This window comes from Schistocerca americana, chromosome 2 (genome assembly GCF_021461395.2).
Source record: "Schistocerca americana isolate TAMUIC-IGC-003095 chromosome 2, iqSchAmer2.1, whole genome shotgun sequence".
Classification (NCBI taxonomy): Eukaryota; Metazoa; Arthropoda; class Insecta; order Orthoptera; family Acrididae; genus Schistocerca; species Schistocerca americana.
In genome coordinates this window covers 552,847,720-552,861,541 of record NC_060120.1, presented here as the reverse complement: position 1 = coordinate 552,861,541, position 13,822 = coordinate 552,847,720, and the positions used below count along the sequence as shown (strand labels likewise).

General features: G+C 38.3%; 1 protein-coding gene across 3 annotated transcripts in view; it reads right to left on the bottom strand.

Moving 5' to 3' along the window:
- LOC124594866 (cilia- and flagella-associated protein 300-like) overlaps nucleotides 1-13,822 on the bottom strand; it is a 152,561-nt gene that overhangs the window by 75,988 nt on the left and 62,751 nt on the right. For all 3 annotated transcript variants that reach the window (XM_047133334.1, XM_047133336.1, XM_047133335.1), the window contains one exon: nucleotides 11,211-11,383. In XM_047133334.1, the coding sequence (XP_046989290.1) occupies nucleotides 11,211-11,383 (173 nt within the window). The remainder of the gene's footprint in view (nucleotides 1-11,210; nucleotides 11,384-13,822) is intronic.

Here is a 13,822-nt window from a genome sequence, read left to right as displayed (position 1 = left end):
GTCTTTCCTCAAGTCCTTAGGTCCATCCCAGAACCTCTCCCCTGAGTCTATTGCTCTCCTCACACCTACCACTTCTCGCACTCTACCTTCAACGTGCTTGCTTTAATCCATAAACCCAACCACCCTGGGCACCCAACTGTGGTCAGTTACTGTGCCCCACTGAGAGAATCTCTACTCTCAGGGACCAACACCTTCAGCCTATCACTCATAATGTACCTCCCTGTATGAAAGACACCATCTATTTCCTCTACTGACTCTCCATGGTTCCTGTTCCTTTACCACATGGTGCCCTGCTCATCACTACTGATGCTACCACCCTTTACACTAACATCCATAATGCCGAACTTGCCACTATTGAACACTATCTTTCCCAACGCCCAACTGACTCCAAACCTATAACCTCCTTGTTCACCTTCCTCACCCACATTTCACACGCAGTCACCTCTGAAGGCATCATCTACAAACAAATTCATGGTACAGCAATGGGCACCTGCATGGAACCATCTTATGGAAACCTACTCACTGGCCATCTAGAGGAATCCTTCAAAACCACCCAGAATCCCAAAACCCTCACCTGTTTCAGACTCACTGATGATGTCTTTATGGTCTGGACTGAGGATGAGGTTAGGACATCTTATCCACATTCCTCCAGAACCTCAACACCTTGTCCCCCATTCAGTTCACCTGGTCCTACTCAACCAAGCAATCCACCTTCCTTGATGTTAACCTCCACCTCAAAGATGGCTACATCTGTACCCCCAACTGTATCAAACCTACCAGACATCAGCAGCACCTACTCTTCAATAGCTTCCACCTACTCCATATCAAGAAATCCCTTCCATACAGCCTATTCAGCCACGGCAATAGCATCTGCAGTGACAAGCATTCACTCTCTAAATACACCAAGGGTTTCATTGAGATCTTCACAGACCAAAATTACCCTCTCAACCTTGTACAGAAACATGTCCCCCATGCTTTGTTTCTCCGGTCACATACTGTCTCCCAAATTCCCACCATGTCGCCAAAAAGGACCATCCCTTGTGACTCAGTACCACCCATGACTGGAGCAACTGAATCATATTCTCCACCAGGATTTTGACTACTTCTTCCTGTGCCCTGAAACGAGGAATGTCCTATGCACTACCCTTCCAACCCCTCCCACAGTGGTATCCCATCATGCACTAAACCTATGCAATGTCCTTGTCCATTCCTGGTCCCAATCCCTAGCCTCATGGCTCATACCACTGCAGTGAACCTAGATGCAAGACCTGTCCCTTACATCCTGCCAACACCACCTACTCCAGTATGGTCACAGGCATCAGCTATCTGATCAAAGGCAGAGCAAGCTGCTACTTAAGCACTACAAAGGCTTCTATTTCACCAAACACACACTAGTCTTTTTCCTCTCCTCTACTTCTCTCTTTTTCTGTTTCCCCCTCCTCCTCCCTCCCTTCCACCCCTTCCAAACCTTCCCGCTGCACGTAGTAGCTCTACCACATCCTCACCATGTCCCTGCATGCTCCCACAAGCAGCATTACACCTTCCCCAAACCTCCTCTGCTATTCCTTTCCCTCCCCAACCCAGCCTCCTCCTCACCCCCACACCCACAGACTGATTCTCACATCAGGCACATTTGTTGTACAGAGACCAGCCTTAGTGCCAGAGACAGTGGTCAAGGTGTGTGTGTGTGTGTGTGTGTGTGTGTGTGTGTGTGTGTGTGTGTTTTTCTACTTTAGAAGAAGACCTTTTGGATGAAAGTACAAACTTATAGCTGTTTTTTTGTTGTGCCTGTCTGCAGCTCAACATCTCCTCTACGTAGTGAGTAGAAGTCAGTCCTTTTCATAATACCGTCGTTATATGAAAGGTACCTTCTGTATGGGAATAAAACAATTAAGCAACTTGCCAAATGATATAAAATGAATACTGAATAGTTCTGCTTTTGAGAGATCAGTTACAGACTATCTGTAGTACCACTACTTCTGTTCAGTAAGTGAATACATGAACTTCAATTTATGTAAGTTGTTACTTTTGTAATTTATGATATGTAGGCTTACGTACAATCTTATCTTCGGTCTTTGTGAAGGCTACAGTCAAGTCCAATATTGCATCCTACATTACACTACATATGATCAATGGACTAAACAAATAAATATGCATTCTTTGCTTCATGTATATAACTTTAGCCTCTGTGCCAAAGTTTTGTGTGAGCTGTTGTGGTTCTGTGATCTTGTCGAAATCCATGTTGCTGGTGCAACTCCTATTGCAACTGCATATGCTCTATGTCAGCAAGATAACACTCAATCGTTTGGTGAAGTATGCATAAGCTTTTTTTGATGTCCAAAGTCATTTATCAAATGTGATTGAAATATAGATATTTAGCAACTTAATTTTCACTGTTCTCCAGCTATGATGTAACACACTTCTGAGTCATATGTATCCCTCTTGCTGTTGTAATTACCATAAGTGCTAGGCTTATTGTACCTGTGCTTATGTAGTCTAAGTTCAACATAGTAAAGTTAGCAGGAAAGCCATTACTTTGAAAAAAGTTGCTGTTTTCTTAGATATATAACTGCTGTTTATCAATTATTTCCAGCCTAATATTTACACGACTACAGCAGTATTTATCAAAGAACAGTAGTTGTCTACATGCCATGAGAACATAGGTCCATTTACAATGCACATTGCTATGTGTCATGCAGTTGATACGAATTTGCTGTGTCTAAATCGTTTTGTAAAAGGAGCAGCTAATAAGGCATTTTTCTATTTTATTTTAATTTTTTGCTTATTTTCAGTTTCCCTCTGTTTTAAGACAGAATTTCAAAGGTATTTGTTCCTCATTACAGAGAAGCTCCCTAAATGTTAGTAATAAAGTGATCAGTATAGTAAGGCGGTGCGGGTGTCCCGCATCGTTCCCCTACGCTCTGTAAAGAAGCATGGAACTTCATTTCATTTCAAATACATCTTATGATTAAGGCCATTTTTAACATTGGCTAAAATTTTGTAAATCTCACAACATGATGATTAAAGTCAAATAACCTGAAAATTTAAAAATGGTGCAGAGTCTACAAGTGGTCCATTTAGCTTTGTATTGTGGTTGTGTAAACTGCAGTTCATCTGTAAATGATTTTTATTTTGTGAGTCTTTAGATAGCTGCCATTTATAAATAGGTACACAGTACAGTGGATTTAGTTTTGCATGTGAAGAAGCTGCTTTGTTCATGATAGGGTGCCACACTTTATTGACACCAGATCAAAACCAAAAAATTATTTTTGGTAAAGGAGAAGTTTCTGGTATCATTATGTAACTAGAAAAGAGATACTGACCTACTATTACAGTTTACCAAGGAATTCAGTAATCTTATGAAGGTGAAAATTCACCAAAACAGCAAAAGTCTTGTATTTTCTGTCGGGCGTAATGAACAATGACTATTTCTAAAAGGGTTAAACAGCTACTCTCTTTTTCATTTCATAAAAAGTTGAAACAGAATTTTTTTTGCATAATACTCATTTACAGTAGACATGCTCCTCATATGGCAAAAATACCTTCTCTCAGAGCTAATTTAAGAGGTTAAGAAATGGGAATTACCACAGGGGAACCAAACTGAGGCAAGGGTGTGGATGGAGTACTACTTTGAATTCCATTTCATGCCTCTTTGTTATTCCGGTGGTTAATTTGTGAGTAGGTGGTTCACTATGGTGAATACAACATATGAATTATACACTGAGGTGATGAAAGTCATGGGATATTTCCTAATATTGTGTTGGATGTCCTCTTGCCCAGCATAGCAGAGCAACTCAATATGGCATGGACTCAACAAGTCATTGGAAGTTCCTTGTAGAAATATTGAGCCATGCTGCCTCTATAGGCGTCCACAATTGTGAAAAGAATCACCAGCGCAGAATTATGTCCCATAAATGTTCAATGGGATTCAGACTGGGTGATGTGGGTCGCCAAATCATTCGTTAAAATTGTCCAGAATGTTCTTCAAACTAATTGCCAACAATTGTGGCCTGGTGACATGGTGAATTGTCATGTACAAAAATTCCATCATTATTTGGGAACATGATGTCCAAGAAAGGCTACAGACAGTCTTCAAGTAACTGAAATAACCATTTCCACTCAAGGACTGGTTCATTTGAACCAGATGACCTAGTCCATTCCATGTAAACATAGACCATACCATTATGGAGTCATCACCAGCTTGCACAGTGTCTTGTTGACAAACTGAGTCCATGGCTTCATTGGGTATGTGCCACACCACACTTGGACCCTACCATTAGCTCTTACCAACTGAAATTGGGACTCATCTGGCCACATCATCTGTTATCTAGGGTCCAACCAATATGGCCACAAGCCCAGGAGAGGTGCTGCAGGCAGGTTGTGCTGTTAGCAAAGGTACTCACATCACTCATCTGCTGCCATAGTTCATTAATGACAAATTTTGCCATACTTTCTAATAGATACATTTGTCATTTTGCCCATATTGATTTCTGTGGTTACTTAATGCAGTGTTGCTTGTCTGTTAGCATTGACAACTCTACTGAAATGCTGCTGCTTTTGGATGTTAAGAGGTCACTGTGTGGTCATGGTAATACCTGAAATTTGGTATTATCAGCACACTCTTGACACTGTGGACCTCAGAATATTGAATTTCCTAATGATTTGTGAAATGGAATGTCCCATATGTCTATCTCCAACTATCACTGCATGTCCAAAGACTGTCAATGCCCATCATGTGGCTGTGACCACATCAGGATCCTTTTCCCACAAATCACCTGAGTACAAATGACATCTCCACCAATGCACTAACCTTTTACATCTTGTGTACATAACACTACTACCATCTGAATATACGCATTTCACTATCCCATGACTTTTGTCACCTCGGTGTATCTGAGGAAAGATATTTATGGTATGTGAGGAGCATGTCTACTGTAAATGAGCTTATTGCAGAGTTGGAAACAATTCTCTTCCTGGAAAAAATGAAAAAAAAAAAAAATCTGCTTGAGCCAAATGCATGGAACTCAATGGATGTTATTCTCGGAAACACATTTTCCTTTTTTGATGTGTTATCTGATAAGCTCCACATGGTTCCTGAGTCATACCAAATGATCAGTTCCTCTAAAACTACAGAGAGCACTCACTATGTTAAGGTTTCACAAAACCAGAGCTTCCAAGCTGGAGGGCTGTCAGTGCCACAAGTCTTCCAATAATGTGAACTCTGAGCATGCTTCATTAACTACCATTTGGTGTGATGGTGAAATATTGTGTGTCATAGGAGATAGAAAACTTGCTCCATCTGTCTGGATTATGGGAACGATACAGACGTTTATAAAAACCTTCAACTTGCATGTCAGGTATATGTCAATGGAATTGATGCCTGTTGAAGTCATAAAGGTGAAAGAAAGAAATTTCTGGAGAACCTGCTGCACTGCAGTTGTTTTGAAGTTTACTCACTTTTCTGAGGTGCTCACTTATTGACTTGTATTTTCTTAGCTGCTTGTGGGAAGATAATAATTGTCAGTTCAAGAATTTTAGCATTTACAGGATTGCTGTATTGCCCAGGAGCAAAACTGCATACTCAATGAAGTTGACTTCAGGTAGTCCAGTGAGAGCATTAGCTCAGAAGAGACTACCAGATAGTAAAAGGACTCGTAATTTTCTTTGAAATGTCTTTTTTTTATTAAAAGAGAGGATGAATTATTTAAAATGTAATGATACTTTATGCAAGCAACAGTTTACAATGAATCATGAGAAATGGTTAATTACCAGTAAGGTGAACTGATCCCTAATGCCTGGGTGTTTGGAGAAATCTCAAAAGTAAGAGAAAACACAGCTATCATGATGTTATCTGTTGAAGGGTTTATTGACTTAAAAAGAGCTCAAAGAGGAGTCGAAAGGGGGTAGACAAAAGAGATGTGAATGAATATTATGAAATAACTTAATCCAGAGCTCAATGAGACTGCCACATACACATTGACTTAAATTCTCCACCACTGTTTGGACATGTAGTGGTAGATTTTTTTGACTTTAAGGTGAGACCATGCAACTCCAACCAAATGTACTGTTCCAAATATTAGCCTTGTGGGTGGGCACAAAACTTGTGGAAAATGTAGCCAAGAGGCATACAAAGACAGACTAAGGTGTTAATCCCCATTATTTTGAATGAATTGCTAGGTAAAACATGTAGTTTGAAATCAAAACTGTCCAACTTTTTAAGAGGGAAATAAAATCTATAAAGTAATATGTATGAGCTAAATACCTTATACTGAAATGAAAAAGATATACATGTCTCACAAACTGTTTAAATTACTCTCATTATGTGTGTCAATTGCCACACTGATAAAGAATTCCTACACATACCTATTTTGGCAGCTAAAACCAGCATGAACACATACACTATCATGTGTATGTACAGCTGTGGACATCAGTTAAATCAGTTGTCTCCTCCATACCATCAGTAAATGTTAGAAGAAAATATACCCTGATACAACAGGTTGGCCTCTCTGGCAGACCAAGAACAATGTAACAGTGTGTCCCCAATCACCACAGTCTCCACAAAAGCAGAAAAAAAGATGATAGAAACAGATTAATTTAATTATTTCAGAGTTCTCAAATTTCTCTACACTGATTCCAAATCCAAATCAGTTGATGGCTCAAACACAGATAACATGGATGTTGCAGTCTGCCAGAGGAAACCAGCTAGTTCCTCAAGTGATCTCTCTGCCACTGAAGTATGACTAACTTGATGGGAAGACAGGGGGAAAGGTAAAACAAAACATCACATATAAGACAGTTACAATTTTACAGTGGAACATTAAGGGATTAAGCATACACTGGAAGGAATTCAGACTTCTAGGACAGGCACACTCTTTAGCTCATGTTTACAAGAAACACTTTTTAAATTATACAGTGCTCCTCTCCTACAGGATAACAACCTTTGAAGGAAGGATAACCTCAGCAGGGAGAGCTAAAGGAGGATCAGATATCATTGTACATTATGTATGCCACTCTTCACCTCTGCTTCTCCCTGCCAATCTAGAAATTGCAGATGTAAAAGTGTAAGTGGGTCAGTAGACAACTGCTTGCTCTCTCATGAACAATTTGATCAAGAGGTACTCTAACACTCCCCATCCATTCTTTCTCCATGGGGATTTTACTGCCTACAATAGGTTGTGGAGAGGTATCATCAAGTGCCCATGGCATCAAGCTCATGAGGACCTCTTCAATATGGAAAATCTGAGTCATCTAATAATGAAGCAGAGATCACACTTCAGAACTGCTCCAACTGCCATTCATCTTTCATTGTGCTTTCTTTACTTCTTGTGCATTTCTCAGTGCTCAATGACTGATGATATGCACTTCAGTGAGTACTTCAGAATTTGAATACATGCACCAGACAAATCAGTGTCCAAAATAAATTTACTCTGGTAGATACTATGAAAGGCAAACTAGGTGCTACTCAATAACTTTTCTTAATCTGAAGAGAGATACAGCATCCAAGAATGTAACAATAATCCATCACAGTTCCCTTGAACAATAAACTTTGCCAGTGCTTAGAAGGAAGTACAGGTCACCTGGCCACAAGAAGAATAGGAGAGGTGATACAATATCACTGAACTCCATCTATTGTAGAATCTTTGAAAAGATACTGCATTCAGGATTTTTTGTGGTGATGTAGTTTCTATAATGATGTCCTGGCTAAAAAAGCTGCACAATTATTCAGTGAGATATAGAAAAGAGTTCAAAGTTTTGCAGAGATTGGTATCTTTCTTTAAAATGTTCATAAACGTAAAATTATGCACTTTATAAAAAGTGAAACTATAGTATTCTGTGATTAAACTATCAAATAGACACTATTTAATTAACAGAGATTGCAGTTAAGTGAATACTGGGTTCTTGTTTTAAGCGGAAATAATTAACTTTTTACACTAAATCATACAAATAAAGCAGTTTCTGCATCAGTCACTTGTTTATTCTGCCACAATGTATTTCAGTGGTTCACACCATCATCTTCAGGTGGAGAATTGTTTATTTACATGGCTGGTGTTGGTGAAGAGTACAGACGTCTTTTCACAGTGACAGACCAAGGGCAATGTAGGCTATTTTGCATCTTTTGAGGGATGGTAGAGTAGTAAAGGTCTGCATACTATTGCCTGATGGATGTCTTCCCCATTGCACATTCCATTTAAACTAAAAATGTAAAGCGAATAATGAAGAGACTGATAACCTCGGGTTACTTCATTAGTGTTATGACAAAGTGTGACTGAAATCGCTGTTTCTTCATGAGTGTGTTATATATATTGAATTGTAATTTATTTATGTTTGAAGCTTTAGTTTTCTAGTATTCACTTTTGTAATACAAAGGAAACCTAATGCAAAAACTGAGAAACCTTTGTGTGGTGACCAAATTGAGGTAAACACTGGCTTGTTACATTATGAAGATTTTTGGGTTATTACAGTAAGAGTTTATTTTTCTTTTCTGTGTTTAGTGACTTTGGTATATTCTTCTTTGATGTATGAGAGTAAAAGTCATATATTTGCTCTCAAAAGTTTTGCAAGTACTTGTAGGAGAAGACAATATTAACTCACAAGAGTAGGAACAATGTTACAAGTAAAATAATTTCTGGGAGTTTCCAACAATTTATAATGCAGATAACATATTGCATAACCGAAGAAAAAATAGAACCATCTGTAGAAAAAGCAGTTGTGATTTAAAATTTACAGATTTATCTAAACATATAACACCCAATAATCCAAAACTATGCTCTTGAGGATTAGCACTTTGTTCCCCCAACACCATACAAATCACCACTGGTGAATTTTAAACTGTTTATGAGGAATCTGGATTCTTTAATATGCTATCTATCAGACATCAGTGACTTCAATATAGATCACATAAAGGATGCTGATAGAAAAACTGAACTGGAAACTTTATTTGGATCCTGCAATTTTATCTCAGTAATTAAATGTTCAACATGGGTGGGTAAAGACAGTGACACCCTAATTGACAACATTTCGTTCGGTGAAGCTCAAAGCAAGAAAATAACTGTATACCCAATAACAAATGCTCTCTCTGTTCATGATGCACAGACAATTAGGTTGCTTACAAAACACTTGTGCAACACATTCTAGAGTAATGTTCATGTATGGGGGCCCCATACCAACTACAGGTATCAGGGAACATTAAAAGTATACAAAGAAGGACAGTACAAACAGCTACAGGTTTGTTTGAATCATAGAAGAATGTCACAGAAATGCTAAGTAACCAGAACTGGCAGATTCCCTAAGGCAGATGTCAAATATCCCGCAAAAGTTTACTGACAGTGTTTCAAGAATGAGTAAAAGTGAGGAATCTAGGAATATACAACAGTGCCATAAGTATTATTCCATTAGAGACTGCAAAGATAAGATTAGACTAATTAAAGGACACAGAGGCATTTAAGCCATCACTCTTCCTGCACATCATTTGCAAATAGGATGCAATGAAATCCTAATACATGGTACATTGGGATGTACTCCGGTCCATGTATTTCACAGAGGCTTGCAGAGTATGACTGTAGAGTGTGACATAATCAGTATAATTCACTACACAGTAGATGCACCCATGCTAAAGTCTTCTGAATAGCCTTGAATGCAGCCTATAGCCTGATATGAGTAATGCTTCCTGCAATCAGATGCAGGCATGGAGCTCTCCAGAAGTTCAGATACAGACACTTTGCTTCAAACCTCCCAAGCTTTTAGGCAATGAACACCAAAACATGTATACTGAGAAAAGACTTTGCAAGAATACCTTAACTTAATAAATCATTCCATTAAATCACTTACTGTGTGGAAGATAGGATGATTTCAGGGACAGTTAGTTACATAATGTGCTAACAATGCTACAATGTGGAAAATCATTCTCTAGATCACAAAAATAAACATTGTTCAGACCAGGTTAGAATATTTTATTCAAAACACCATTACTGCCAGCCATTATCAAGCATTTTTCCACCACCAAGGAACAGGCGAAATGAGTGATAGGAGCGTTAGTTTTATCTGCAACAAACTTTATAACTAATATTTCTCATTGTGAGAACCAAAAGTTCAAAAGCTGAACTACAACATCCTTCAACTGTTTGTTTGTCCACTGCTCAATAGTTATCTATGGTGAATTTGCCTGTCTTATACAACTGTTTGTATTCCATCCCGTATTTTCTACTATCATATTAATTTTCATGTAACATGTGTGATAAAGAAATGAATAATTTCTGTGATTCTGAGTAGTAATTACTTTCTGTCTCTGAATGAATTTAGTCTAACTTAATTTGAAGAATCAAGATTTGCATAAAAGCCATTTACTTGTTGCCTTATTTTGTCTGCTGAATCATATCACCAAACTCTCTGCATCAGTACCTAGGACAAAATTTCCATGTGAACATGTTATTTTGCTTACACTTTTTTTATTTCCTACAAATGTAATACATATCTTTTATCTTTTGCATAAGTTAACATTGAATGTTGCATATCTTTTTTATTCTGTAATGCTATAAGGAACAGTATATGGCAATCATAAACATATTCCTCATAGTATATGAAAATAAGACACTGTTTACAAATTTTACTAAAGATAGTATAAGTCATGGGAAAAACTGCAGACCAATCAGCATAAATTGTTGAAAAAGAAACTGATTCTAAAAATGACAGGTTAGTTGCAGACAGGCACAATGAAAATACTATTACACATTTAGCTTTAGCTTTCAGTCAAAGCCTTCCTCAGAAAAGAAAACATACACACATTCACACAACCAACCACACCTCAAGCAAACATGACTGCCATCTCCAGCAGCTTGGACCAGAACTGGCATCCTGATATGAGCTGCCAAAGTTGGCAGTCATGTGTGCTTGAGGTGTGCTTGCTTGCTTGTGTGTGTGTGTGTGTGTGTGTGTGTGTGTTTTCTTTTCTGAAGAAGAACTTGGCCAAAAGCTAAATGTGTAGCAGTCTTTTCATTGTGCCTATCTGCAGCTCAATGTGTCATCTTTAAAGTGGGTAGCAGAGTATGCTTTTCCTAATGCTGTTGATATTCCCACCTGAAGTTTCCATTATTTGAAAAATCAATCAATGTGTTCAAATGCAGGCTGCCAAAATATGCTGCTAGAAAAATGAATTTTGGCAATTAGAAGTATTCTAGCATGCTAACAGCTAATCAAATAAACTGAAATATTACCTTTCCAAGTTCATCATATATTTCGAAACCATCTATAGAATAAATCATGCACTTTGAAATCCAGCCATCACCTCTTACAATTCCATTATCACTGTCAAGAAGAGGATCAAAAAATGACATTGATGTTACAGTACAAGGAACTTGTTTAATTTCAACAGTATCTGCAGCAATTCCTGTTTGGAAGAAATTTTCCTTTAGTTATTGAAATGCAAAATTGAAAGATCTGAAGATATTTGTAGAAGTTATTATATCTATGATTGCATTGCTATAACTGAGAATAATATTAGCATGCTCACTAGCAAATCTTTCTGGCCGTTGCAAATAATTTAGGTGTAAAGGAAACCAATCACTGAATAGCAGAAGCTCTGAGTCATTGAAAAGCACACAGAAAAGGAAGGAAACTAGCTACTTTTTGAACAAATCCTTTAACGAGTTAGAGAACTGTGGTACCAGGGCTTTTTTTCTGTACCATGTATTTTTCTGTGTCTAGCGTTTTTATGTATGTATGTATGTGAGATGAATACACGAAGCAGATTCAGAAGGATGTAGGTTGCAGTAAGTACTGGGAGATGAAGAAGCTTGCACAGGATAGGGTAGCATGGAGAGCTGCATCAAACCAGTCTCAGGACTGAAGATCTGGGTGTTCACAGTAGGTTACTCTTCTGTCAGTGCAACCGTCATCATTTCCAGCATATAATGAATAAGCTGAAGATTGAGACTCCTACGAGACATGGTTAAACAACATTCCCAGGTTTTTTGCATGGGTGATGCAAACCTATGTAGCTCTTTCTTTTCTATCTTTTGTTGTGCATTTATTGGTTGTTGTGTCAACTTGTGCCTTTGCAAGAAGCAGCTAGCTTATCATTTGATGAAATGTGCAAGCTTCACTCAACCTATTACTGTGGCAGGATGCATGTCATTGTGAGGTGTGCAGAATTTTACCATTGTCAAAAATGCCCAAACCAGCCTTACAGAGCCTGGGATGCAGAATTACATGTGTTGAGCCATCATTGTAAATTTGTCAATAGTACCCATCACGAATCCTATACTGATCACATGGTACTTGATGTTATTATTTGTGTGGCCCCAGACAGGGAAGTCAGCAATAAAGCACTTTAATGTGAGGCTCCAGTGCTTATGGACGTGCTCAATATAGCACAGTCCTTTGAAGTGACATGGACCGCAGGCGATCAGATTCCTGCATGGGGGGAGGTATGGAAGTTACTCAGTCAACCACTGTTAGGCACGCTGCAAGTGTTCATGATGACAGGTAAGCCTTTGCAGCAGTACAGCCTTCAATTCAGCATTGCATGGGGCAGCATCGATTGTGACCACAGCAGCTGCATCACAGCAGTGGCCACATGCACCCCTTCCATCTTGCTCGTACTGCTTCATCCAATGCAAATGTGCTATATGCCCTAAGTGTTGGGCTGTTTGAAATAAGTGTTGAAAGAAAGGCCACACTGCATAGTGTGTAACATCTCAAACATGGTGGATGCACTAGTACCGATGGACATAAACTGTATCTCTACAATTTTATTTTTTATTTTATTTGGTATGCGTATTCCATAGATCCGTACATGCGAGTGATTCGCCTGGATGTGGAACGTGTCAATACAATTGTACAAATACAATTAATGCTACAGAATAGTAATATAATTCAATGATATAGATATTACAAGCTGTCATTAAACTAGTATAGCAATTCTCAATATAACATTATAACTATAACATTAACACTATAACATTAACATAATATTGTATCATCCATCTAATAACTAAGAGACTAAATACATCTATTATTAAGGGAGGGCATTACTTCTGGAAAAGAATTCATCTAACGAGTACAGTGGATGGTCGAGCAGGTATTTTTTTAACATACCTTTGAACAGCGTTTCATTTTCTATTTTACATTTAATATAATTAGGCAATGCATTAAAAGTCTTTATAGCTGCATACTTTACTCCCTTCTGTACAAGTGTTAAATTTTTTAGTTCAACACGTAGATCATCTTTACCTCTAGTATTGTAGTTATGGTATGAACAATTTGTTTCATACTGAGCATAGTCAATGACTGTTTCTCCCAACAGATTGTTTATTGACTTGTGTGTGTTTCATAAACCACTAAAAATGTGAGTGGACACAGGACCTGAAGTACTTTAATAAATGCACAAATGTATGTGGACTTGGGCTCTCCTTGCCTCACACAGCTTTCATGGAAGTTGGTTAGCTACAATAAACAGGATATTCCAGTCCTAGGTCAGTTCTTCACATATGTTGTTGTTGTTGTTGTTGTTGTTGTGGTCTTCAGTCCTGAGACTGGTTTGATGCAGCTCTCCATGCTACTCTATCCTGTGCAAGCTTCTTCATCTCCCAGTACCTACTGCAACCTACGTCCTTCTGAATCTGCTTGGTGTTTTCATCTCTTGGTCTCCCTCTACGATTTTTACCCTGCACACTGCCCTCCAATACTAAATTGGTGATCCCTTGATGCCTCAGAAAATGTCCTACCAACTGATCTACCCATCTAACCTTCAGCATTCTTCTGTAGCACCACATTTCGAAAGCTTCTATTCTCTTCTTGTCCAAACTATTTATCATCCATGTTTCAC